The 24,925-nt window shown below is 38.1% G+C and overlaps 1 protein-coding gene across 1 annotated transcript in view; it reads left to right on the plus strand.

Moving 5' to 3' along the window:
- Positions 1-23,490, plus strand: part of LOC127429741 (mitochondrial import inner membrane translocase subunit TIM50) — a 43,073-nt gene extending 19,583 nt beyond the window's left edge. The window contains exons 4-11 of the mRNA XM_051678873.1: positions 2,257-2,278; positions 8,865-8,923; positions 10,108-10,227; positions 12,365-12,469; positions 13,508-13,606; positions 20,989-21,145; positions 21,263-21,369; positions 22,575-23,490. Of these exons, the coding sequence (XP_051534833.1) occupies positions 2,257-2,278; positions 8,865-8,923; positions 10,108-10,227; positions 12,365-12,469; positions 13,508-13,606; positions 20,989-21,145; positions 21,263-21,369; positions 22,575-22,673 (768 nt within the window). The 3' untranslated portion in view covers positions 22,674-23,490. The remainder of the gene's footprint in view (positions 1-2,256; positions 2,279-8,864; positions 8,924-10,107; positions 10,228-12,364; positions 12,470-13,507; positions 13,607-20,988; positions 21,146-21,262; positions 21,370-22,574) is intronic.
- Positions 23,491-24,925: the final 1,435 nt, after the last annotated feature.

Consider the following 24,925-nt stretch of genomic DNA (forward strand, 5'->3'; position numbering starts at 1 on the left):
ACTGTGTTTTAGACATGTCACCCTGTCAGAATGTTTTGGATATTGTTCTCACCTCAGTCTGTAAGTTGTTGAAAGGTCACAAAAGAACAGTTTAACCAGGAATATTGGAAAGAGTTTTGGAAAGTCTACTGCGAATGCATTGTCACATGATCCCTACTGCAGTAATACCTTGGTTGTTAGAATTTCCAATGAGCACAGTTACACACATTTAAGCTTGAGTTTTGCTCAAGGACTATTTTGAAAAGAGCAACCTTCACCAAAGCCACAACCTTCAAGCTGACTGTTTATCTAGCATTTGTCATGTGAAGTAAACCTTTTAATCAACCCTGTTAATATCCTAGAGAAACTCTAGTGACCTGAATTACACACTTAGCACATTGTTGTAATGTTTGTGGACTACTCCCTCCAAAGTAGAGAGCACACTTCTTTAGTATAATGACCCTTTTGGCTGTATTGCCTTGTGAACAAGTGATCTCTTAACTTGGCACACTTTGCATGTAGTTAAGACCTTTTTGGAGACATGTGAAGTGTGCCAGGCTTTAGGGTGCTGTTTTTCACAGCCACGGGTTTTAATTGAAGGGCACTTCAGGGAAGTGACAGCGTGAGAACAGAGGATGAGTCCCCTTCTCATAAGGTAGAATAGAGATAAAATATCAAAGAACTACTGTATAAAAGCAATATTACACTCGTTGTCAAGACAACAACTTGTGTGATAGTGTTTTAATTCAGCAATTCTACAAAGAATGTAATATTGAGTAAATGATATTACAGAGATTCAGATGGTTATATGTTGCAAATTGCAATTCTATGTAGCAAACAGACATACACACTTAAATAAAATACCAGCACTCATGGAACATTGCTTGTCCAAACAAGGGGTCCTTGATAAATTCACAGGACGTCCACCTCTTCATCCACCATTAAACCAATGGTTGACTGGAAAATTGTCATAAATGTAAACTAAATAATTACAAAATGTATCAAATGTAACAAGGTTTGCTAGATTTATGCTGTTAAATAAGGAGGAAACTTGTCATCACAGTTAATCAGGTGGTGTTCTTAAGTTTGACAGTGGTGCAGCAATGTAGTTCACCAGCAGGGGGCAGAGTTGAATGCTTCATTCTTGTAGTGTTTATTTATTTTATTTTATTTTTACACGCTTTGTATATTGTACTACATGTTTACACCTAACATGTATGCTGACAGACAGACCAGAAATATTTGGACGTTTTCCCCCTCCATTTAGAAAAGTGCTAATTCCTTATTTTTTGCATACTATGCTTGTATAATTTTGTCCAGTGGAGGGCGCCAGAGCTGCCCTAGTAAAATTAATGATTACAGTAGAGAGAATGTCAGGGGGCAGAAACAGGCCCTCTGCACCCCTGTTGTGCTGTGAGTGGTCCCACCAGGCAGCATGTGGTGCTCCTGCCCTGTTGGAGTGGGCTGGATCCCAAGTGAGGCAGGACCTGCTGACAGATGCAGCTAAATATTCATTCGTGTGCTGGTGAATCTGAATGCTTATTGGTGGTTTAATGTTGTAAAGGCCAAATAACTATAATTTTGTCATTAATCTTTACAACGTCATCAAGAAGGCTTTCTAGTATGCACCTTATTAAGAGTACAATCATGTTTAATTATTTACTAATTGTAAACAGTCTCTTTATGCAAATTTGACAGTCTATACTGTGCAGTATTCAGTAAGCTAGTATTCCATGTTGAGAATAGTAATTGTGTCTGATTATGGCAACTTCCGTTTTATTTCCTTGTAGTTCAGGGGCTCCACCACAAGTTAATCATGTAAAACAAGTAACAGTGTTTTTGTTTCGTTTTCCATGAATGTAGAATTACTCATTCATTATTATGAAGTTATAAGCATGTATAAAATTGTTATAACCTTAAAAGTATGCAGACTTCAAATTGCATGCCAAACCAATGTTTCCTGCTGGTTCCATGGAATTCAGGAAAAAAATCTCATGGTGTCATGCAAGTTTCCTTCCATTCAACCCTTTTAAAAAAACCTGACAGTCTAAAAAACAAATCGCAGCCGTTTTATCATACCTTTCACTGCTAGATTGTAATTTATTTTGCCTTTGTGCATGTGACCGTATTAGATTTCTTGTTTGTATACAGGCACTTAATTGAACTCTTTTTGTACCCGCATGTGGTGACATGATGTATCCATGTGCACTTAAAACATGCCTTCTTGTCTCATATCTCTTAATTTTTGTGTTTTGTTTGCTTGTTTGTTTTTTTCAGATTCCAGATGAGTTTGATAATGGTAAGTCCTCCCCTTATCTGCACGCATGTAGGCCCTGAAGCAGTTCTTAGAAGCTATGACAGTTGATCATTTTGACAGATCTGCAAATTTGGTCTTACAAAGCCTTTTTATAAGTTTTTATATATTTATTATTAGGCTTTATAATAACTGTGAACTAGGGTCTCTTGAATTGGACATTTAGTCTTCATACATGATATATTTCCAGTAAAAAATGTTTACTTATCTGAAAAAGTTTAATTTCACTTTAAAGGGATAGCTCACCCAAAAATGAAAATTATTTATAATTTTCTTATAATTTACTTACCCTAATGTCATTCCAAAGCTGTATGACTTTCTTTCTTCTACTGAGCACAAAAGGAGAACTTTTGAAGAACCGTCCCTCTTCAAATCAATGGCAGTGGATAGTGGCTTAAAAAGAACGCTAAAGTGTCAAACACAACACATGCATCATATTCCAAGTCTTCTGAAGGCATATGATAGGTTTTGGTGAAAGACAACCCGAAGTCATTATTCAGTACAATTTTTACATCTGTTTAGCATTCATGAGTGCATGAGTGATGCTCCCTGCTTAAACCTCACGCTTTCGTGTGTTCTTGCAACTTGTGTTGTTTTTGCTCTAAACTTTTACATTCTTTTTGAGTCACTATCCACTGTTATTGTATTGAAAATAGGGATGGATCTTCAGAATTTCTTCATTTGTGTTCCACAGAAGAAAGTCATGCAGGCTTGGGACTTCATGAGTAAATGATGACAAAATTTAAATTTTTGGGTTAACTATCCCTAAGTGATTAAGGCATTGAAATGCATAGCTTACAGCTCAAGAGGAAGTTAACACTGACATGTGCTCTAAGGCTTTGTGATACAAGATTTGTCATAGATTTTTATTTAAGCTTCAGACTGCCGCTGAACCTGTGTAAATTGAGAAATCAAAGTGAAGCTGCAATTTTTTTGTTTATACTCGCAGATAAAGCTGAATCCTAGACAAAGGGTATTATAATGCAGTGCCAACACAGGCTTGGTTTAGTGTTAGAATAGTGGGGAAATTAATCCTGATGAGTGGAGAGTCTATGTAAACATAAAGGATAACCAATTTTATTAAGCAATTTGCCAAAAGACTCAATTATTTTCAGAACTTTAATCTTTACTATAATGCCTTTAGTCATTCCCAAGTCTTTCAAATGCAGAAATGTATTGTTTGTCCCAATAGACAGGCCTTTTAGCAGATGAGGACCCTTCTGTCTTGCCTTGGTGTTTGTTCCACTGTCAGGTTAGAAAGACATATGATGGATTTCTGGTGCCATGAAGCACCACACCCTATGCACAGTGCCTGTGGGTGCCAACCCACACCACAGCCAAATGTTCCATGGGTCTCACTGAACCCCTCCACATGTACCCTGCAGGCATTAATATCTCACATACTCTGATTGGCCCTTAACCAGTGGCACGTGGTGCATGTTCCAGTTACCAGCGGCGACTGTGGCCATTTTCCATTCATGCTGCTTTGACTCTTGGTCTGATACAGCTGTATTGTGGGTTGTTGGTTTATGAGGCTTGTGCCAGTTTTGGCCTAGTTTGCCTAAAATTAAAATTAATTTCATTTCAATTAATCAGTAACTCCCCTTTGTTCTAAACCTGTATGATTTGCTTTCTTCAGTGGAACACAAAAGATGAATTTTTTTTTTTTTTAAAGGCTGTTCCTTTTCATATCTTAAAAGTGAGTGGGGACTGTGGCTGTCAAACTAGCTCTGAAATGTAAAAATATTCTGTCTTCTGAGCTATATTCCAAGTCTAATTGAAAATCTAGCCCTCTTCTGTAGACCTCTAGTCAAATATGGCAGCATTTGGTGCATTAGTTGCACTGGCATTGAACATTATTGACATCAGAACTGATGCAATGTGTCTATAGCACCATCTTTAATTTGAGGTTAGAATATGGCACGCTAGTCGTATGGATCACTTTTACGATACTTTCATGACGATTTTTATGCCAGTTTGAAGCTTTACTGCTCCAGTCCCCATTCACTTTCATTATATGGGAAAAAACAACAATGTAAATATTCTGCCAGTCTAAATATCTCTTTTAAACAACATGTAAACTATGTCTTTTAAGTTTGGCTTCCTGTCGGTTAAATGTGACGTGGATTTTATGGTGACACGTTTTGTTTGGAGGTAGTTTGATGTATTTATAATACCATTAACTGGAAATATGCTGTCTTTGGCATTATCATTAACAGACTAAAGGTAGAGACACCTAAAAGACCACATGTGCTTATTCACTGCTGATAAGAATTGTGATAGCAGGCTTCTTTCGCTTTTACCAAGCGATCATTTGGTCTCACAATAATTACGCAATTAATTCTGCATATTCCCTGAAGTGTCCTGTTTTCTCCCCACCTCGATTTATTACCTTTGAGCCCTGAGCACTGCTGTCCAACACTAATGCTCTTATAGCTTTTAATGCCGTAACGAAGGACCATGATTACTTTAGGGACTGGGGTGAAACGCCTACTTCCTCAGGGGAGTGGAGAAGCAGGTTTTCTTCCTCCTGGGCCCATGCTCACCCTCCCTCTCACAGCAGAAGGCTAGCGTGGGGACGAAGAGTGGACCCTTGATAAGTGCTATCCTTGGGGAGATGGGACTGGGCAAACAGGCGTGCCTCCAATAAACCTTTTTTGCTTTGCCAAGTGATGGCATTCAATGGAAAACGCATGCATGCATGCACATGCTGAAACAACCCGTCCCCTTATCAAAATCTGCATCACTTAATTTGTACAGGATGGCAATTAGCCAGTGGCATAATTTATGGAGTCAAATAAAATTTATGTTTACTTGATCACACATTCTAAAAATGATCTTAAAAATGTTTAATCTCTACAGTCCGTTAACTTTTCTCTGTTTGTTTTAAACCTTGGTAACAGTGTGATTTCAATTTTATGTAACTAGCGATACATTTGGAATGGAATTTAACAATAGATTCACCCATCACCTGGGTCTTAAATCCAAAATGGCAAGTGTAGTCTTGTTAGAAGTGATACATTTTGGATTCAAATGTGCCAGTTAGAGGGGCTGTTTTGCTTTCAGCTAACCACAAAAATTTCATATAAATAATAATATAAAGGTTTGTGAAACATGCTCAGTTATGAATGATACATCTTTGTTCCATGCACTCACTGCAAGTGACTGAAGGCATTGCTCAAAATCTCATCCTGTTGTCTCCCTTCTCTTGCAAAAAAAAAAAAGTTTTTTTTCATATTGCACATATATTTTTGATACAGCAGTAAATTACATGAACACAGTGTCTGAAATTTGTTTTTGAAATATTTTGTATTTAAACAGTTTAAACTTGTATTTAATTATTTATTTAAAAAAAAAATAGGAAAAAATAATAAAAAAGATTTAAGTGCCCTATCCTAATGGTATGTAAGGAACAAACTGTGTTTGGTCTTTTTACATCAGTTTTACATCGTTTCATGTTGACCAGAAAGCCCCTTCGCATCTAAGTTGGTGGTTCTCTGTTTTGGAATGAGCGCATTTACAGTTCTTATACTGATTATGCTTCATAAGACAGGGAAGGCAATAAACAGTCTAAGCAGGGGGAAAAAAACATTGGCTCACATAGATTTTTGCCCATAACCCCACACTGAATATAAACATCTTTACTGGCATGCTTACCAGAATATTCAGTCTGCCAGTAACGGCCCTGCCTACTAAGCAACATATGCGGCTGCATAGGGCCCCAGCAGCCACCAGGGGCCCCCCTACCACGGGCTTAGTATAGCCAAATTATTATTTGCAATAAGTGTAAATATCACTGGGCACACAGACCAGCTATATGTACGCCAATAGTCCGAAAACACTTTGAAGAAAAGATATGTTGAGATAAGTATGTGAATTTTACTTTCTCAGTGTAAGATCTCATGTAGCATCTTTAGTTAGACACCTGATTGGTTGCATGAGCGATCTGGGTTAAAATCCACCTTTCTTTTTTGTACTTCTGGAGTAGTTATACCTGTGCTGATAAGCTACAGTTAATAGTTTTGTATTAAGCTGTTTATTTGCACAATTTAAACTTGCTTGGATATTGATGTAGGGTGTGTTTGGATAGGTGTAGCCTACTTGTAGGTAGGGGGGCCCCATTTAAAAAAAAAAAAAAAAAAAAAAAACATTTTGGAGAATTTATAGTAAAAAAGGACTTAAATATTGATCTGTTTCTCACCCACACCTAACCTATCGGTTCTGAAGATATGGATTTATCCACCAGAGTCGTCTGAAGTACTTTTATGTTGTCCTTAAGTGGATTTTGGAGCTTCAAAGTTCTGGCCACCATTCACTTGCATTTTATGGACCTACAGTGCTGAGATATTCTTCAAAAAAATCTTCATTTGTGTTCAGCATATAAAAAAATTCATACACATCGATGGCATGAGGGTGAGTAGATGGTGAGGGAAGTTTCATTTTTGGGTGAACTAACCTTTAACGTGTATCAGACTTTATGCAATCAACATTCTGAATGCTTGCAACACTTGTCGGGCAAATAAAAAATGTTATCAGCTGATTCTGCCAATTTATGTGCCTTGACAATATATCAGTTGCCCACTAATTGCGATTTATTTCAAGTAGCAAAGAACACAATTCAAGCACAAAGAATTATCCAAATAATTCAAGTAAGAATGTATCGTCATCATTGTAATGGGGAGTATTAGCAGAAGGTTTAGATAGTAGGTTAGTGGGTCAGATTCAGAATAAGTTGTTTTTGTTGCATTAGAGGTTGTTGCATTTAGAAAGCAGAAGTCTTCCTCAAGCACACAAAACCTCGGAACTCTAGACAAACAGTGAACTACAGGCCATCCAGAAGAACGTAACCACAGGCCTGGTACGCTAACCACAGAAGAGATAGATCACTATATGACAGCGCTGGAAGATGGCACCTAAAGACTACTCTTTACGGCTGGAGAAAGGAGCGATTGACGGGGAGAAAACCAAGAAGCTTCTAAAGAAAGAGACGAAGGAAGAAAGGCTATTGCTTTTATGGCCTTTGGCAAACTAAGCCTATGCTAACCCAGTGCAGGATTAAAGGAGGCCTTTGTTGTGTCCAAAGGCCTAGCCATCAATCGTCCTCACAATCCCTCTTTGCCTGGGACTCAATGCACATCCATCCAGAGAGCCACAAGCCCTCTGTGAAGCAACAATAGGACTCCTCGCCTTTTACACTGACAAACAAGGTTAGGACAAGAGGCTCCTCAAAGAGGACCCAGAAATTTTGCGCTAGGTTTTTTTTTTCTTATCCGGTGTCGTCTTGGATCAGTCTTGGTAATGGTTCTTGCAACTGTTCACCCTTTGTATTGATCCTGACCATGTGCAGAAGGAAGGACTTATGCTGGGACAGATGTGTGCCAGTTTGAGCTGAAGTTAATCAGACAACTATGGTCAATGCAAAGAGGATACGTTTTCTCCTAGACACTACTTTAAGAAAACTTGTAATGTAAATCTTTATTATTATTATCCTCAACTTTAGATGCATCAGGTGTTTCATCTAATATGGACCACTTGTATGGAACACTCATATCTTTTATTTTATTTATTTATTTATTTTTCTTTTTTTCTTTTTTTTTTAAGCTGGCCAGCCCAGGCTACAATGAACTGTCAATAAAGCTGTCTTTAGATTGTTCAGAATTCTTTTGTGTTCCACAGAATAAATAACAGCATACAAGTTTGTAACAACATAATTGTGAGTATAATAACATAATTTTGATTTTTTTTGTCTGCGTGTGTGTGAACTATTACTTTCAAAACAAAGCAGTGATGCTTCTACCACAGATCAGACACCTCCTGCCTCACAGTTCCCTTCAACATGAGTGTGATGACAACCGTCCCATTTCACTCATTAGTCTCAAGGGAAAGCTTATTCCATTGAAAGCTGCCAACAGGCACATGCTGCCTCGAAGAGCACAAACACTCCCCCTCCGAACTAATCAAACAGTGAAGGGAGAAAGGGAGGGAAAGGGATAGAGCGGCCAGAGGAGAGGGTGTTTAAGCAGTTTGTATTGTCCCTCCCCCATGTCTCCCAATCAAACTCTTTCCTTGTGCCCTGATGTTGTCAACGGGGCCCCTTGGAGGGCTGGCTGCCTTAACAGACGCACAGCACACCAGGCAGGAGGCGCGTGGAACCTGTGTGTCGCCACTTTATCTGTCCTTTCTGCCGCTTGAGGTGACATATGGTATGTGGCAATTGGAGGCAGCCATGAAATGGCAAAATGGGCTAATCACTTTTGTTTGAATGATGTATACATGTTGTAAAGTGCCTCAAGGTGGCCATTATTATTTGATGGTGCTGACGTAACTTATTTGGAGCATGTTGGTGTAGTTGTTTTGCATATTATGAAATGTTTTTCAAATAGGCCGCAAGTAATGTCTTTATAAATGCAGGTATTGGTCATTTGAATAGGTAGTACTGAATTGGAAAATTTTTGTGATGGCTTGTAGGCAGCCAAGAATAATGCTTGTGATTAAAATGATTCTTTATACTGTGAAGCAGGAGAGATATTTAGTTCCTCTGGCTTCACCAGTGTATTTCTCTCTCTTCTAGATGTTCCAGTCATTCAGCAGCTCAGAAGAACCTTCAAATACTTCAAAGATTATAGACAGGTGAGAGGATAACAAACATTTTATATTTATATCCTCATAAGCAGTGTTGGGTGTAATCAAATTTCATAGTAATTAATTACTGTAATCAAATACTTTTTAGGACAAAAAATATTGTAGTGCATTACATTTTAAATTCTTGTAAACCGATTAAAGTTACTGACTTTCAATTAAGTTATTACTCACACTACACATATTTCTAAAAATATTATATGTAGAAGACATTTAAAACATGAATTACGTTGTATGTACATCTGTTTGCATTTTAGTTTTTGCGTTTTAGCTTTTAGTTTGCAAATCAATAAACACGAAATATAGACATTATTTTGAATTTGTTTATTGGAAAAACAAGCTTTTCTTTTAAAGTGTTTTAGAAAGTAACTTAAAGGAATATTATGGGTTCAATACAAGTTTAGCACAATCGACAGCATTTGTGGCATAATGTTGATTACCACAAAAATTTATTTTGACTCCTTTAAAAAAAGCAACAATCTGGGTTACAGTGAGGCACTTACAATGGAAGTAAATGGGGGCCAATTTTTGAATGTTAAAATACTCACTGTTTCAAAAGTATAGCCACAAAACAAGACATAATATGTGTGTTAACATGATTTTAGTGTGATAAAATCACTTACAAACATTTTCTGTGTAAAGTTATAGCCAATTTTACAACTTCATTGCCATGACAATGTGATGTCATCAAACCCTAAAACGACTGTAAAAACGACGATTTAAACAACTTCACAGCTCAAAAAATACATGAGTTTTGACAGAAGAATTCATGTTAGTGCTTTTATAACATTATAAGGTTTACATTTCTGCTTTTAAACCCTCCAAAAATTGGCCCCATTCACTTCTCTCTTGAACCCAGATTGTTCCTTTTTTTTTTTTTTTTTTTTTTTTATAAAGAAAAGGAGGGACGAGTTGAAATAAATTTGTGGTAATCAACATTATGCCACATATGCTGTCGATTGATCTTGAATTGTTTTGAACCCGGAATATTAATTTAAAAGTAAAGTGATTACTTTTTTATTAAGTAATCTGTAATATTTGTAATCTGATTGCAAATTTAGTAATTAGTAGTGAAGTACTCTTTTGGGTTACTTACCCCCACCCACTGCTCATTAAACATAATCTGTTTTTTAAATCTCGAGGTTTAAAAATGTTCTCTTTCTGTTTCCGTAAAGATGATCATTGAGCCAACAAGCCCAAAACTTCTCCCAGACCCTCTGCGAGAACCCTATTATCAGCCTCCTTACACTCTAGTGCTGGAGCTGACCGATGTCCTCCTGCATCCAGAGTGGTCGGTATGTTTCACAGCTCATTTAAGTTAACTAAGCAAGTCAGGGCTGTGGCTGAGTTGGTAGTGCTCAAGACATAAAAAGAGCTGATGGGGATACAGATTTGAATCTGGCTTGCATCATGTCTCAATCCCATTCCCCTCTTTTTCCCAGTCCTGTTCATTTAACGGCAAAAAGACACAAAAAGAGTAACCAAGAAATCACCTGTTTTTCAGGATATAGGAAAGACCATTTATGCAAGATGGTTCATTGCAAGTATTGGGTCCAAAAAATGGCCAGTCAGTTGGAACTTAATTTATGCCTTTGACAGATGCTTTTATCAAAAATGACTTACAGTACATTCAAGGTACATTTTATCAGTAAGTTCCATTGGAATTGCCCTATGTTTGGTGTTGCTGGTACCAGATCTAATTTACTGACAACAACAACAGCCAGTTTACCAATTAAATGAAAAGTAATTTATGCATTGCTATGTATATATTTGCTTCAGTTGTATGTGATATGTTTATATTCTATGATTCTTTCCAACAATTATTTGAGAGAAACAGTTTTCACTCTTAGATCTATAGTTAACATGGTTCCATGAAATTATAGACTACTTAAATCTAGATGGTTTCAATCTGTGTAATGCCAGTGCATACCATAACCCTGAACTCCAGATAAAATCTAGACTTTTGGGTAGTGTTTACCTAATTGCAGGCCCAATGCAATTCTAAGTTAAACACAGCTGGTCCTGTTCTTGTATATTTTGTAAATACACTATGGACATGCTTTGTGTACTCTGTCGGATCCCGTCTGCAATAAAGTGTCTATATCTTTTTGATTTACTTTTAAACAATCTTGTTATTTTAACAGTTTAAAATATTTTCCCCTTTTGACAAACTTATCCTTATCAGTTCCTGTTAATCACATGAGGCCATCTGGATCTGGCTGTTTTGGGCCAACCATCTGTCGACCTCCCTTACCTGTTTCCCCCCTCCCCATTATCCCCTCTACCTGGCTAGCTGTGAGGGAAGGGCCACACGCAGGTGACAGGTGGAGCATAGCCCACATGTAACTTGACACTTCTCAGCGGACTGTTACCGTGGTGCATGGCACAGTGATTTTTGTTGAACCTCAACTGATGCTTTGTCTGTGACTGTACTCTTACTTTTTGACTTTGTCATGGATACTTGGGTATACATGGGTGTGCTGTGCCAAATGTTGCCGTGAACAAGGTCAAAGCACGCTTGAAAAGTATCTGTTACTCTAAGCCATACTAAAGATTTCTATCTGTATATACAAAATAATAAAGAGAAAGAAAAATGAGCCAAGATGTGTGCTAAAAATTCAGAGGGAACTCTTTATGCAAAGTTTTTTGTTTATCTTGCAAAGCTTTACTAAATCTATGGCTGCCGCTGCAGTTAAAGGTTTAACGCTGAGTGCATTTACATGCACAACGACAATGTAAGAAACAGTGTTTACCCGAGACCTTAAATAATCCAGTTATTCTCTGCTTTTTACGTCAAAATGTAACAGGCATGCGCACAACAGTTGGGTAAGCCAGTAAGAACGCCGGTAAAGGAGTTTACATGCAGTGCAGAATCAGGGTAATGGTCAAAAATCAACCAGTGTCGATCCTTTTTTGCTTAAACCGTTCATGACCATACCCTGATAATAGAAAACCATTTAAGGTGTTTACATGACTTTACACTTTGTCAGCTTATTGCCTGGTAAACTTATTTACACAAAGTATTGACATAATGAGATGAAACAGCTTCATTCTGCTCCGTTCTCTTTTGAAAGACTTTCTGGAAATGTTGGGCTCTTATTTACCAGTAAATGATTGAGAAAGACCCTCTAACCCCAAACATATTCTTAAATGTAATGCAGATGGAACTTTAAACAAAAATTATTTGCAGACTTTGAATGTTGAATGACTTTAATTATCGATGCTTTTTAAGTCTAAAATACCACCTAGAGGCAAAACACACCATAGATGGTAACAGAAGGCCAGTGGTGGACTGTCCCAGCAGGCTAGCGGCCTAAATCTGTTACATATTATGTTCTCTTCCCTTAAAAATAAACTGAATGCACTACATTTTGAAAATGTGTGCATGTTTGTTATGTTTGTAATGTTTTATGGATCTTTTTCTGCCTCTAGTTGGCCACAGGCTGGCGTTTTAAGAAGAGGCCTGGCATAGACTACCTGTTCCAGCAACTGGCCCCGCTCTATGAGATAGTCATCTTCACATCAGAGACAGGCATGGTGAGTTCACTGGGTTAATAATGCCAAGTGTGATGGCTTGTTGTTTGTTTTTGCATGCACTAACTGTTTAAGCTACAATTGTAAGGTAAAGTTTTCCAACCCTGCTTAGCACTGAATGTGAACTCATTCACAATAGTTTCTATTTTGGGGACAGTGGCATATCTACAGGTTTGTTGATTCTACAAACAAATAGTTTTTACTTAGGCTCAAACATTACGTTTCCTAAATGATGCTGTTAGTGAGACTTTTATGTTAGGCTTCAGTCAGACTGCCAGTGTTTGTGTGTGTCTGATGTTGTTTTGTTGAAGTGGCACCAGTGATTATTTCTTTAGTCAGTTTGGTTGATTATCTGATACCTGACTGATGTGGCCACACTTTAAGTCATGCATATTAGCCTTGTTTTGATTCAGCCATTTGCTGCTGCTGCCCTTTTCTTTCATTCGAATGAATGTGAATGTAAATTTAGCTTTTCAGCTGTGTATTTTCTAAACAGGCTATCCATAGTCTTGATGCTTAACAAACATGGGCTTTAAAAAGCCATGTTTTTGTTAAGCATCAAGACTATGGATCATGTAAGCCAACAGCACTGCGGTTTTGAGAATCACAACTCTTGATGCTCCAATATGATAATGATCAGTATGTGTCCCCTTATAGGCTATCGGTACGGTATGTGATATTTTACTTTTTTGAAGGGACAGGTGACCCATCATTTACTCACCCTCATGTTGTTCCAAACCCATATGACTCCCTGTCATCTGTGGATCACAAAAGGAGATGTTAGACAGAATGATCGCCTCAGTCACCATTCACTTTCATTGCATCTTTATTTCAAACAATGAAGCGAATGGTGTTTGAGATGTCTCCCACTGTGTTCCACAGAAGAAAGAACGTCCTATGGGATTGTAAAAACACGGGAGTGACTAAATTATGTTAGTGTTTTAATGTTTGGGTGAATTATCACTTTTAGAAGACTCTCATTGGGGAACATATAGTATGCTTTCACATGATTACTGAATAGAATATTGTGTATGCGCACAGACGGCGTATCCTTTGATTGACAGCATAGACCCTCAAGGATTTGTGATGTACCGACTCTTTAGGGATGCCACACGCTACATGGATGGCCACCATGTTAAGGTAAACTTTATGATTTTCTTATTTAACTTTTTACATCTGCCTCTAGATAATCCTGCTTTGTTGGTCAAACTGTTAATATTCAGAGCCTAAGCGCAAACTCACACTCAGTATTTAGGAAACTTTTCTGTTCCTGTAAACACTGTCTGCCACTTACTGCAACAATCCAGCTGTCTGGTATTTCACCCCTTATTGGCTATGGGTAATTTGAGTCATAGCAGAAACATTTCACAAGATAAACAGAGCAAAAACAGTGAAATATTTGTATTGACATTAGGTAGATGCTGCTTGTTTGGTGATCATCAGTCATGTCATTGTGTTGCCCTTACACAGATGTTGTGTTTCACCAATGTGTTTTAGGTTGCAACATGTGTTCTCTCTTATTCTGCAATGACTCCCTCATTTATTACGAATGATTACTCATTACTAAAACATTCTTCAGGGTTTCTACATCCATAAATGTACAGTGTGGTCTTATCGTATTTGTCAAGACTCCGGTCCTGCTCCCCCACCCCATGGGCCCCCCTCTCCTGTGTGACCCGGACAACATTATGGCGCGATACCCCCTGTGTCTCTGCTGCATGCCGCCCTTCTGTTCGCCCATTGATTTTCCCCACTGCTATGTCCTTATTCTTTTTTCTTTTCGCAACAGCCCAAGACAATAGCAATTTCTTCCCCTCCTCTCCTCCTCCTCCTCCCGCCTCCCTTTCTTGGGCCTCATTAACCTTCTGCCTCCTCCTTTTCCTTTGTTAGGCTGTCCATAGTTATCTAAGCTTTCTCCTCATTACACTTGTGAATGGGGCAAAACCTGTAACGTCTAAACCCAAATTTACATCTGTATTAAAGTGTACAGAATTTACAACTTAAGTTATTGAAATCAAATGTAGTTTATAAATTTGCTGTGTCTGCATCCATGAACAGATCAAAGAGTCACACAAGTTGCTGGACATTTGTACTGTACTTACGATTCTTCTCACAATATTGCATCAATACTTTGGATCCTTCTATAAAAAAAATAAATACATTTGTGTTCATTGATTATAATCTTCAATAATTCAATTAATAAAGTAAGACTGGGTTCCATGCGTCCTCCTGTAAAACCTGGAATTTTGCAGTGCATTTTTCCAGTCATGGAATATGAGAAAATACCTAAATGTACTGGAAAATATTTTAGTGTAATTAAACATTGTAAACAAAATCAACGGCTGAATGTCATGAACAAAGCCCTGTCACGTACATTGTACGTGTACATTCTACAGTCATCTCTGTTATGTGCCAACAAAATATTTTAAGTATTGATATAGCGTAAAATATGATTTTTTTTTTTTTTTTCATTTAACATTTCTTCTGTTTTAACTACAAAAACAGTTTGTAAATTTCAGTCAGTGACGACGGTCGGATCACAGTTACAAAAAACAAACAAATGAATTCACACCCCGGTAGTATCGTGGTGATGCAGCCATTACACCTTGGCAAGTGAATTCATTTTCAATTCAACAATTACATATATCTTATACTGAGGTTACTGCATGGTGGAACCTATGATTTACATGATGCGGAAAACACGGACGGAATCACTAAATCTAGTCCTAAAAATGGCATTAGCAATTAAACGTGGAATGTCACAGAATTGGACATATTTGTGACAAAAATGAATGTTTGAATACAGAATCAAATTAAAATGTGATATGTCCTAGTGTGATTATTACACTGCCGGAATTCAATTGAATACATATATAAACACTTTAAAGTGAATGTGTGAAGCCAGTTGCTCCTACAGTAAAGTTTTAATTAATTAATTTGATTAGACGCCATTTGAAAATAAAATAGAATTAAACTGTCAATTAAGGAATTCAGAAAAAGTAACCTTCCAATAACCACAATATACATCATGACCTCTCTTGTGTTTTTGCATATATATATTTTAACCGTTGGGCAGATAAAATGTCCTGGAAAATGTTGTTTTGAAAAAAGTGTGAACCCTGAGTAGATTGTCTAAATAAGTGCAAACTTTGAAACTGGTGCGGTAAGAGCCATAGCTGGACAACAGCAAAACAAATTGCACGAAATAGATCACTACTGATTTAGTGCTATAGATGGGAAACGTTAGGAATTTAACAATTCCAACTCCTTTAACAATTAGTTTAGTACATTTCAGTAAGAATGATTTGAAAATAAATTATAATTCTTATTGCATTTTTTTTGCCCTCATCACAATGTTGCTTAATGAGAAGATCATTTCAGATTTCAGGAAATTGCAAGCTGTAGATTCAAAAGAACCAGCTCAGAGTCATTAGTTGAAAATACATGTTTCACAATGTAGTGGAGCAGTGCTGCCTTGGAATTGTGCTGCAGGAAACTCTGTCAGAGTATTTTAGCACAGTGTTCCAAAATTGCAGTTTTCCCAGCCCTATTGAGTGCAGATTTACTTGTGATTTTGTTGCCATTTCAGTTGCGATACAGTTATGACGTTGATGCATGGCAATGTATTAAATCGCGACATACATTATGTATTGCGATGTGTACCATATTATGAGGTCGTTGGCGATACCCAGCCCTAATTGACAGTAGTGTTATACTGAATTGAAACGATCTGAATTTCATCAACTCATGTTACTTTATAGTTCTTCAATGATCAGACAGAAGTAGATGTCCATGTATGTGCATGCATTTGTGCAGAAGGTCTTCACTCCGGTCACATTTCACCACTGCCTGTCTGGCCTTGTCCCCCATACCCCCATTAGCACTCTCTCTTCATCCACCTTCTGCCGACCCACATTCTTTTCACTTTGCTCTGCCCTCCCTCTCCTTCTCCTCTCTCTCCCCTGCCTTACCTCCCATCTGGCTCTCTAAAGGGGTGGGAGAAGGAATATGCAAAAGTGATTGGCCAAAAGATGGAGGCCAGTTATAGTGTGGTAATCCAAAGAATAAAGAGGAAAAACTTCAAAAGCTGCAGATGTGAGCTGCATATTTAAGAAGAAACAAGAATTGATGACTTAAGGTTAAGACAAAACAGTGAAATACTGAGAAAGTAATCCACTTATGTGACTAAGTAAACACTGCTTTGCCATGATGCGTTTTTGGCCAGCTTGAACGTCAACACTTGAAGCAATGCATGACAAAAGAGTTTCCCTGGTATTGCTTTGAAATAGCACTTAAAGGGATAGTTCACCCCAAAATTAAAAATTGTCATCATTCACTCTCCCTCATTTTGTTCCAAACCTGTATGGTCACGTTCACACAGCAGCAGAATACGGTTATCACTCCTGTTTTGAGTGCTTAATATGTTTACGTTTACACAGTTCAGTTATTTACGAGAGTGACAACCACATTCTAAAACCGATCTGACACCCGCAAATTTTCAGGACTCACAACTGCATTCTTTGCAAACCTGCGCTGTGTAAACGGAACCGCACTGGACAACTAGTTGTCTGTCACATCATTTAATGTGAGAGAGCCATGCTGCACTGTGGGGTTTCGTTAACTCACTGAGATGTTAGCTGCTTGTCATCCAAAGATTCAGTCGCTGTTTTCCACCGGCAGCTCACGGGCACGAGCCGCGTAACGAAAAAGCTGCGCTCTGTTAAAAAGCATTCAAAGCTGCTGTCGGTTAATTATGATCTGATGGATGCACTCACACCTCGATTGGACTTGTTCATTTAATAACGCAATGTCAGTTGTGATAAGACATTCCGGTGTTATGAATGTCTGTGTCTTTTTTTTCACCCAATTTGGAATGCCCAGTTCCCAGTGTACTTTTAAGTCCTCGTGGTCGCGTAGTGATTCGCCTCAATCCGGGTGGTGGAGGATAAATCCCAGTTGCCTCCGAGTCTGAGACCATCAACCCACGCATCTTATCACGTGGCTTGTTGAGCGCATTGCCACAGAGACATAGCGTGTGTTTGGAGGCTTCACGCCATCCACCACGGCATCCGCATTCAACTTACCATGCGCCCCACTGAGAACGAACCACATTATAGCGACCACGAGGAGGTTACCTCATGTGACTCCAATTTGGTTGTTTAGGAGACCTGGCTGGAGTCAATCAGCACGCCCTGGGATTCGAACTAGCGAACTCCAAGGGTGATAGCCACTGTAACAATGGTTACAGCTGTTAGAATATGGTTGTGACTTTGGTTGTTTGTTCATACAGACAGTATTCAAACTGCTATTGTAAGCTGTTGTATACAAGTAAATACGGTTGTCAATCCCAAACACTGACTGTGTGAAAATAGCCTATGACTTTCTTTTTTTCCATGGAACACAAATTGAAATATTTGGCAAAATGTTAGGGACAGCCTCAGTCACTATTCACTTTCATTGCATCTTTTTTCCATACAATGAATCTGAATGGCGACTAAGGCTCTCAGTCCCTAATATTGTACCTAACATTTTGTGTTCCACCTAAGTAACTAAGGTTTGGAACAACAGGAGGATAAGTAAATGATGACATAATTTTCATTTTTAGGTGAAATGTCCCTTTAATGAAGATCCTTCAGTGCCCAATGTGGCCTTTTTATCACGTTTTTGTGTAGATATGACACCAGTAGCTGCTGCTCCCCACCCCCAGCTTAGGTCCCGAGATCAGATAGGGGGTGGGCAGGGCTTTGATTGGCAGGTGCGTAGCGTGGCACGTGTGTCTAGTCAGAGGCATGCTTCCTCTGGCTCATACTCCAATGTTTTACCTGGGGAATTGGAGCGACTGTTTGTCTCGGCAACATGACACTCTAATGCCCAGCTGCGTTACACAGCTCTGGTCACACACACACACACACACACTGACTGAAGATCATTCATACTCTAGCTACATAGAAGTGCTAATCATTGACTCACATTAGGCTTCCTCTGTTACTCAATGTGATTTGGATGTCATTAAGTTGGTGTGTTGCTTTTTAATCTATACAAACCTCATTATTTATACATGCACGCTCATACACTCAACAAATACACTGCGAAATGCACACTTGTGCTCCCGGTGGGGTTTGGGCGTGTCTCGGAGGGCAGGCAGATGCGGGTAATTTATTGTAAATGCTACGGAGTGTGCCGCTGTCCAGAGGGGTTTCCTTTTGGGGCCCCTCCATCTCTGTCTCTCTCATTTTCTGCACACAGCTTTTTTTTTAAGCCCCTCAGCGGGCTGCTGATGACCTCAGTGATGGAGAGAGTGCAGCGTCCCTGTCCATCTGCTTTGTTGGACCACCACTGAGACAGCTGGCCCAGAGAGAGTGTGTGTTTGTGTGTGACTGAGCACCGGGGGCAATGGGGTGGTGTTAAGTCTTTGCAAACCTCTACAAATGCATAGGTGTTAAATATGGTTCACATCAGTGTCACACTACATGGATGATTTGGGGGTGGTGTGAGAGGTCACATTTAACCTCAATTTGTATGTATAGCGGCTGTGGTAAGTAGACTGGACCTTGTTTCCTATAAGTCAAAAGGCTGTGCATTAAGGGGAGTTTTAAGAATGATTTAACTTTTAAATCAACATACCACACAGCCTTAATTGACTTATTTGTCTTTATAAAATGGTGGCTATAGCAGTGTGGAGGGGAAAAAAACAACAATATACAATACTAAAGTCACATTAATAATCGAAATATGTAGTTTATTAGCTTAATAGAGCGCAGCAGTTTTGATTCCGGAATTTATTTATTTTTTCCATGAATTTTTTTCCGTATGGTTTTCATAAAGCCTTTAATAAAGGAGCCATGAACCAAAGCAACCAGCTCCAAGGTGAATCATGGCACCACAAACTTTAAAGCAAACAAAATTAGAAAACTGGACAAGACAAAGGTACAAGACTGTGTACTCAACGTCTTTAATGAAAGCATGAACTACAATCCCATGAAGCATCACGAGTTGCGTTATTGAATTAAAAGCGATGTAAAAATATCATTTATTTCAAGTTGTTTATTATAAGTATTGAAATAATATATTTATATTTTGTTGCAAAATATTCAGATGAATGCAAATATATAAGTAGTTTGAGAGTGTAGGGAGACTGACTCCATTGCGTCAATCCCAGTGCGTCATGGGTGGTCTGTAGAGCTCATTTGGCATGCTTTGTTGGCCGTGACACTCTGGTGAATCAGTGCCCTTTAGGTTCATTGGCTGTGTTGTTCTTTTCCAGAAATTGCACTAATAAACATGATTTTTAAAATTAATTTTAAATAAAACTGACTGTTGTCTTCAACAGAAGCAATTACCATTGATTTACAACCTCTGATCTCACGGTAAGTCTGTCTTTGAAGGTTTATAAGTTATTGTTAATCATCAATTCCTCTATGGAAAAAGGAATGGGATTTTTAATTCATGGAACCAGACTGTTGTGCTCTAATGGAGGCTTTTTTGTGGTTGCCAAGTAGATGTCGACCAATAGTGGATTTTGCCAATACAGATATTTAAGGTGGTGGAAAATGCAGAAAACCGAATAATCGACTGATAGTTTTTAAAATCGATTTATTGAATGTAGAAACATTTCTATGCATTTCATAAATCTTTCTTTCCTTACTGCGATGGGCTCAGACATAAAGGCAACAAGAGTCCAAAATAAGTACAATCCCAGATGCGTGTTGTTTTTGCAATAATAACCAGAGAAAAATTCAGATTTGGCGCATAAAGCGGGACTTTTAACCATAAACAAACCCCAAAACACCGGGGACTCCTATTTTTAAGTGCTTTCAGCTCACGCAAACACACAAGGGAAACAAAACATGTGCTCTTACAATCATCTTCAGTGCCTTATAACACAAACACTATAAAGTATACTTTGTCATATGGGCTAATAAATAGTGTACATAATTCATCAATTCATCAAAAATCCGTATTGTTTTTTGCTGTTTACTAATAGTTCCAAAAAGCAACTATCGGCACCAATTATTCATAAAACTGGTCGTAAAAATCGTATCGTATTGGCAATATCCACAATTGGTTGACATCTACTTGCCAATCACAAAAAAGCCACAAAAAAATAGAGCACAACAGTCTTGTTCTATAAATCAAAAATCCCAATTCTTATTCCATAGAGGAATTGATAATTAACAATAGCTTATGAACCAATTAATCATATAACCGATATATTAGTCAACCTCTATTGCCAAGCAACATAGCAAATTAGCGCATTAATATACAATTTAATGATGTGTGGTCACATGTGCGTTTGTCGGCTCATCCAATCAGAATTTAGTTCAGAACTATCCTTTCTGTAATACTACGAATATGAGATTTTTGTAGAGTTTAGGTCAAGCTCGGGCTACAAAAACATCTTTATTTTTTCTAACCCTATCTTTAGAAAAAAGCAACTATTACAACAATTTATTTAAAAATAAATAAATAAATAGCATTATATATTGAAATTGACTAAATGAGTCATATTGTTTGTCCAACAGGACGTGTCTTGTTTGAACAGAGACACCTCTAAAGTCATTGTCGTGGACTGCAAGCGGGAGGCCTTTAATCTACAGCCTTTCAATGGCTTGGCATTACGCAAGTGGGATGGCAACTCAGAAGACCGCACACTCTATGACTTGGCTGCCTTCCTGAAAAGTGAGTGTATTTGTGTATGGTGGACTGTGCAAGAAGAGTTTGGGGCAAATAGGTATTGTCTGGCTGTATTGTTGTACAAATCATCTGTCACCTTTTAATCTCTTGTATGGTGTTTAGCGATTGCCATCAGTGGAGTGGAGGATGTACGTACCGTGCTGGAGAACTATGCCCATGAGGAGGACCCCATTGAAGCCTTCAAAAGAAGACAAGCACAGCTTGCTCAGGTATTCAAGACATAGATCATTATACTGCTATTGTCCTGTAGTTTCTTTTTCTCATCAATTTTGAATATTTGCCTCCATTAAGAGTAGATTGAGGGTATTAGTGTTGCTAAGGTAAGCAACACTAATACTTTTGCTCAAATTTAGGATTAGGGATTTGAACATACCTATGTTTTAAACTTGCTAAAATAAATAGACATGAATAATGCCTCAGTTCATCCAGATTGATTACGAAAGGCATGCTATTACTTTTCTAAAGCAATCTGACTTGGGGGTGGGCTCTTTTGACTTGGGCCAGTAAATAACTTCCTATCAACCACCTAGAACACCCTAGCAACCAAATGGCATCATACTAAAAACAAATCAAAACATCTTAACAACTGCATAGCAACACCCTGGCAGCCAGTCTTAACACCTTAGCATTGTGGTGGCAACTTTTACACAGGCAAGCACCACTCGCATTTTCTTCAGAAAAGTTGAAGAAATAGTTGTATATGCTAAACTGTCCATAAAATACAACTAGTACAACTTCTGTACTACTTAAGCTTATTCTAGCTTACTGTTGCAACTTAGCAGTGTGATACTGCAGATAATGTTAGCTCTTGTATGATAAGTTGCTTATAATGTTCCTCATTTGTACATCGCTTTCAATAAAAGCGCCTTGTAAATGACTTAATGTCGAAACATACTCTATGCAAGTACGTGAACGCAGATACATCTAGTTACACACACTCGATTTTTTGCATTGTTGTGTTCCAAAATGTATCAGACTGCAATTCATAATACAATGCAATTATGTGTTGCAATTTTCATCGTTGCCACAAGAAGCGCTATAGCAGACATTAGTGTGAAAAGTTCGCCTCTAAAGTTAGTTCTCTTTCAAGCCAACTACTATCATGGTGGAGCAACAGCTTGAAGAGAACATTGCTAAGCTAATAAGTTGAAGTCAGTATATCTATGGCAACTTACCTGAATAATAACATACTCTGTCACCCCGTTGAGTACTGAGGTTTGTTACCGGCACAGTAATGCAAGAACATACGTTATGTACTGTATGTTCAACCGGGCCAAGTGTTGGCAATGCGTTGGCCAAGCGTTCACGTATTTGACTTGTGTAAAGTATGTTTCTGGCTTGAATGTAAATGTAAATATGCTATTCTGTGAATATTTTCTAATGAGGGTTTGTGTGTATTTATGCTATTTATTAGGAGGAGGAACAAAGACTTTCGGAGCTTTCTCAGCAGAAGAAGCAGGGCTTTTCATTAGGTTCCATTGCAGGTCGTTTCTGGTCCCGAAAGCAGCAGTGAAGACTCGTCCTACTCACACCTACCTTAAACAGTCCAACCTGGTTTATGACCAGCCATTGAGATGAGGGTCACAGACAAACAGGTGGACACATGGGAGGGAGGGAGGGGGAGAGAGGGAGCAGAAGGGCATCTAGGGAAAAACCTCCAATCAGCTGCACTGAATGGTTTCTACCATGTATTAGGGGTTGGGATAGTAGGAACCCAGCTCCACAAGATGTTCCATTCCTGTGTGGGAGATGGCACTTCTGGACCGCAGACACACCGATATGGTGCCCTAATATTTGATCTCACTGATTACAAATTGTTTCAAGTGGAGACACATCTTCATCCTGGTTGGATCAGTTCCTGTCACTTCTTGGTTCAATTATCTCTGCAGGAGCAAAGAACTGCATAGTACCACATCACACTTGGACATGGATTCTGAAATGAGATGAACTGATACTGATAAGATTTCATCATGTAGATCCTGTTTGAATCTCTTAACTTAATGCTGTAGTAGGCAATAGCCTGATATTAGACTTCAATAATGTGTGCGCAGCACATGGTACTTGACTACAAAAGTGAACATCAACTTGGGGAACCCTCAGTGCTGCCAGTGAGACTGTCTTTGTCATGGTGGTGCTGTTGCAGTTAGATGAGGAGAACTTCTTATCATGTGAAGGCAAATAAAGAGCTCAATCTGGTGCTTTTTCTCTTTAGGTCAGAAATGGCCCTTCATGTCTGAAGATGTGTTCATGGAATGTTCTTTGTATTGCTATTGATGTGAACAGTGAACCACCCAGAATATCTCCAATAAATAAACCATAACTTCAAATAATTGGTGTTATGTTTTGCTGTACTATTCTTTTTGCTGTTGTTTTGTTTTATTTTCTTTCTTCTTTTTAATACCTTTTTATATGGTTCAGAGCAGATCTTCTCTGATCAGCCCTGCTTAGAAATTTGTTTTCTCTTGTGACTTAATGGCTGTTATACATCTGTATTTCATTACTGTACATCATAATCCAAATACAGTATATTTGCATTCAGTTATTGTACGTAAAATGAGTGAAATGGTTACCTGAGCTATGAAGTGCAACACTACAGGACAGAACTCCAACTGACTTGAAATGATTTGAACTAAACTCTTCTCAAAATTCTCCTTTTCTTAGTTAAGAGCCACAGACCACAGCCACACAAAATTAACCTCACTGTTTTTTGTGTTCAAGAGCTACAGGATACAAAAAACAGTTGTTTTTTGGGGACATCTTCTGATTCTGACTAAACAAGATTTCAATACAGCATTTACAGTTTAAATACAGCATTTATAGTTTATCGAATGTTTTTCAGAAATCATATTTATCGGTGCAGTATAATGGTTAGAGGTCAGTTATAATATGACAATGTGGTTTTACACTAATATTTGACTACTATTCAAAAACGCGTCAGACAAAAGATGAAGCAGTAGACTAAATAATGTGGATTATTTAATGTTGGTGACTTTGTTGAATGACCAGTGCTTCTTTCAGGAAAGAAATTTTGAAAAGAGAATTGTAAGAAGTTTGTAATTCCATGCCATCCTCAAATGCTTTCAAATAATGTTCTGCAAAGGTTTTTGACATACAAATGAAATGTTATTTAAAGGAATAGTTCACCCAAAAATGAAAATTCTGTCATTTACTCACCATGTGTATGACTTCCTTTCTTCTGTAGAATGCAAGTTAAGATTTTTAGAAGAGTATCTCAGCTCTGTATGCCCATTAAATGCAAGTGAATGGTTGCGAGAACTTTGAAGCTCCAAAAATCATATAAAGGCAGCATAAAAGTAAGCCATACAACTCCAGTGGATAAATCCATGTCTTCAGATGTGATATGATAGATGTGGGTGAGAAATTGTTCAATATTTAAGTTATTTATGCTTGAAGAATGGTCAGGGCTGGTCAAAGTTTGAGATCTATAGAAAAAAAAAATACTTAAATATTGATCTGTTTATCTCCCAAATATATAGTATCCCTTCTGAAGACACGGATTAAACCACTGGAGTTGTATGGATTACTTTTATGCTGCCTTTGTACTTTTTGGAGATTCAAAGTTCTGCTCACCATTGACTTGCATTGTATGGACCATCAGAATGAGATTTTTTTTTTTGGTGATAGGAGAAACAAGTGCCCACAGAACATTACAGTGAGACAGAATATAAAACAAGGTAAGAGTATAAACAGACACAAATAATAGGACATATAACATAGAATGGTGTATGTACATGTGCAAGTGGT

This window comes from Myxocyprinus asiaticus, chromosome 39 (assembly GCF_019703515.2).
Source record: "Myxocyprinus asiaticus isolate MX2 ecotype Aquarium Trade chromosome 39, UBuf_Myxa_2, whole genome shotgun sequence".
NCBI lineage: Eukaryota > Metazoa > Chordata > Actinopteri > Cypriniformes > Catostomidae > Myxocyprinus > Myxocyprinus asiaticus.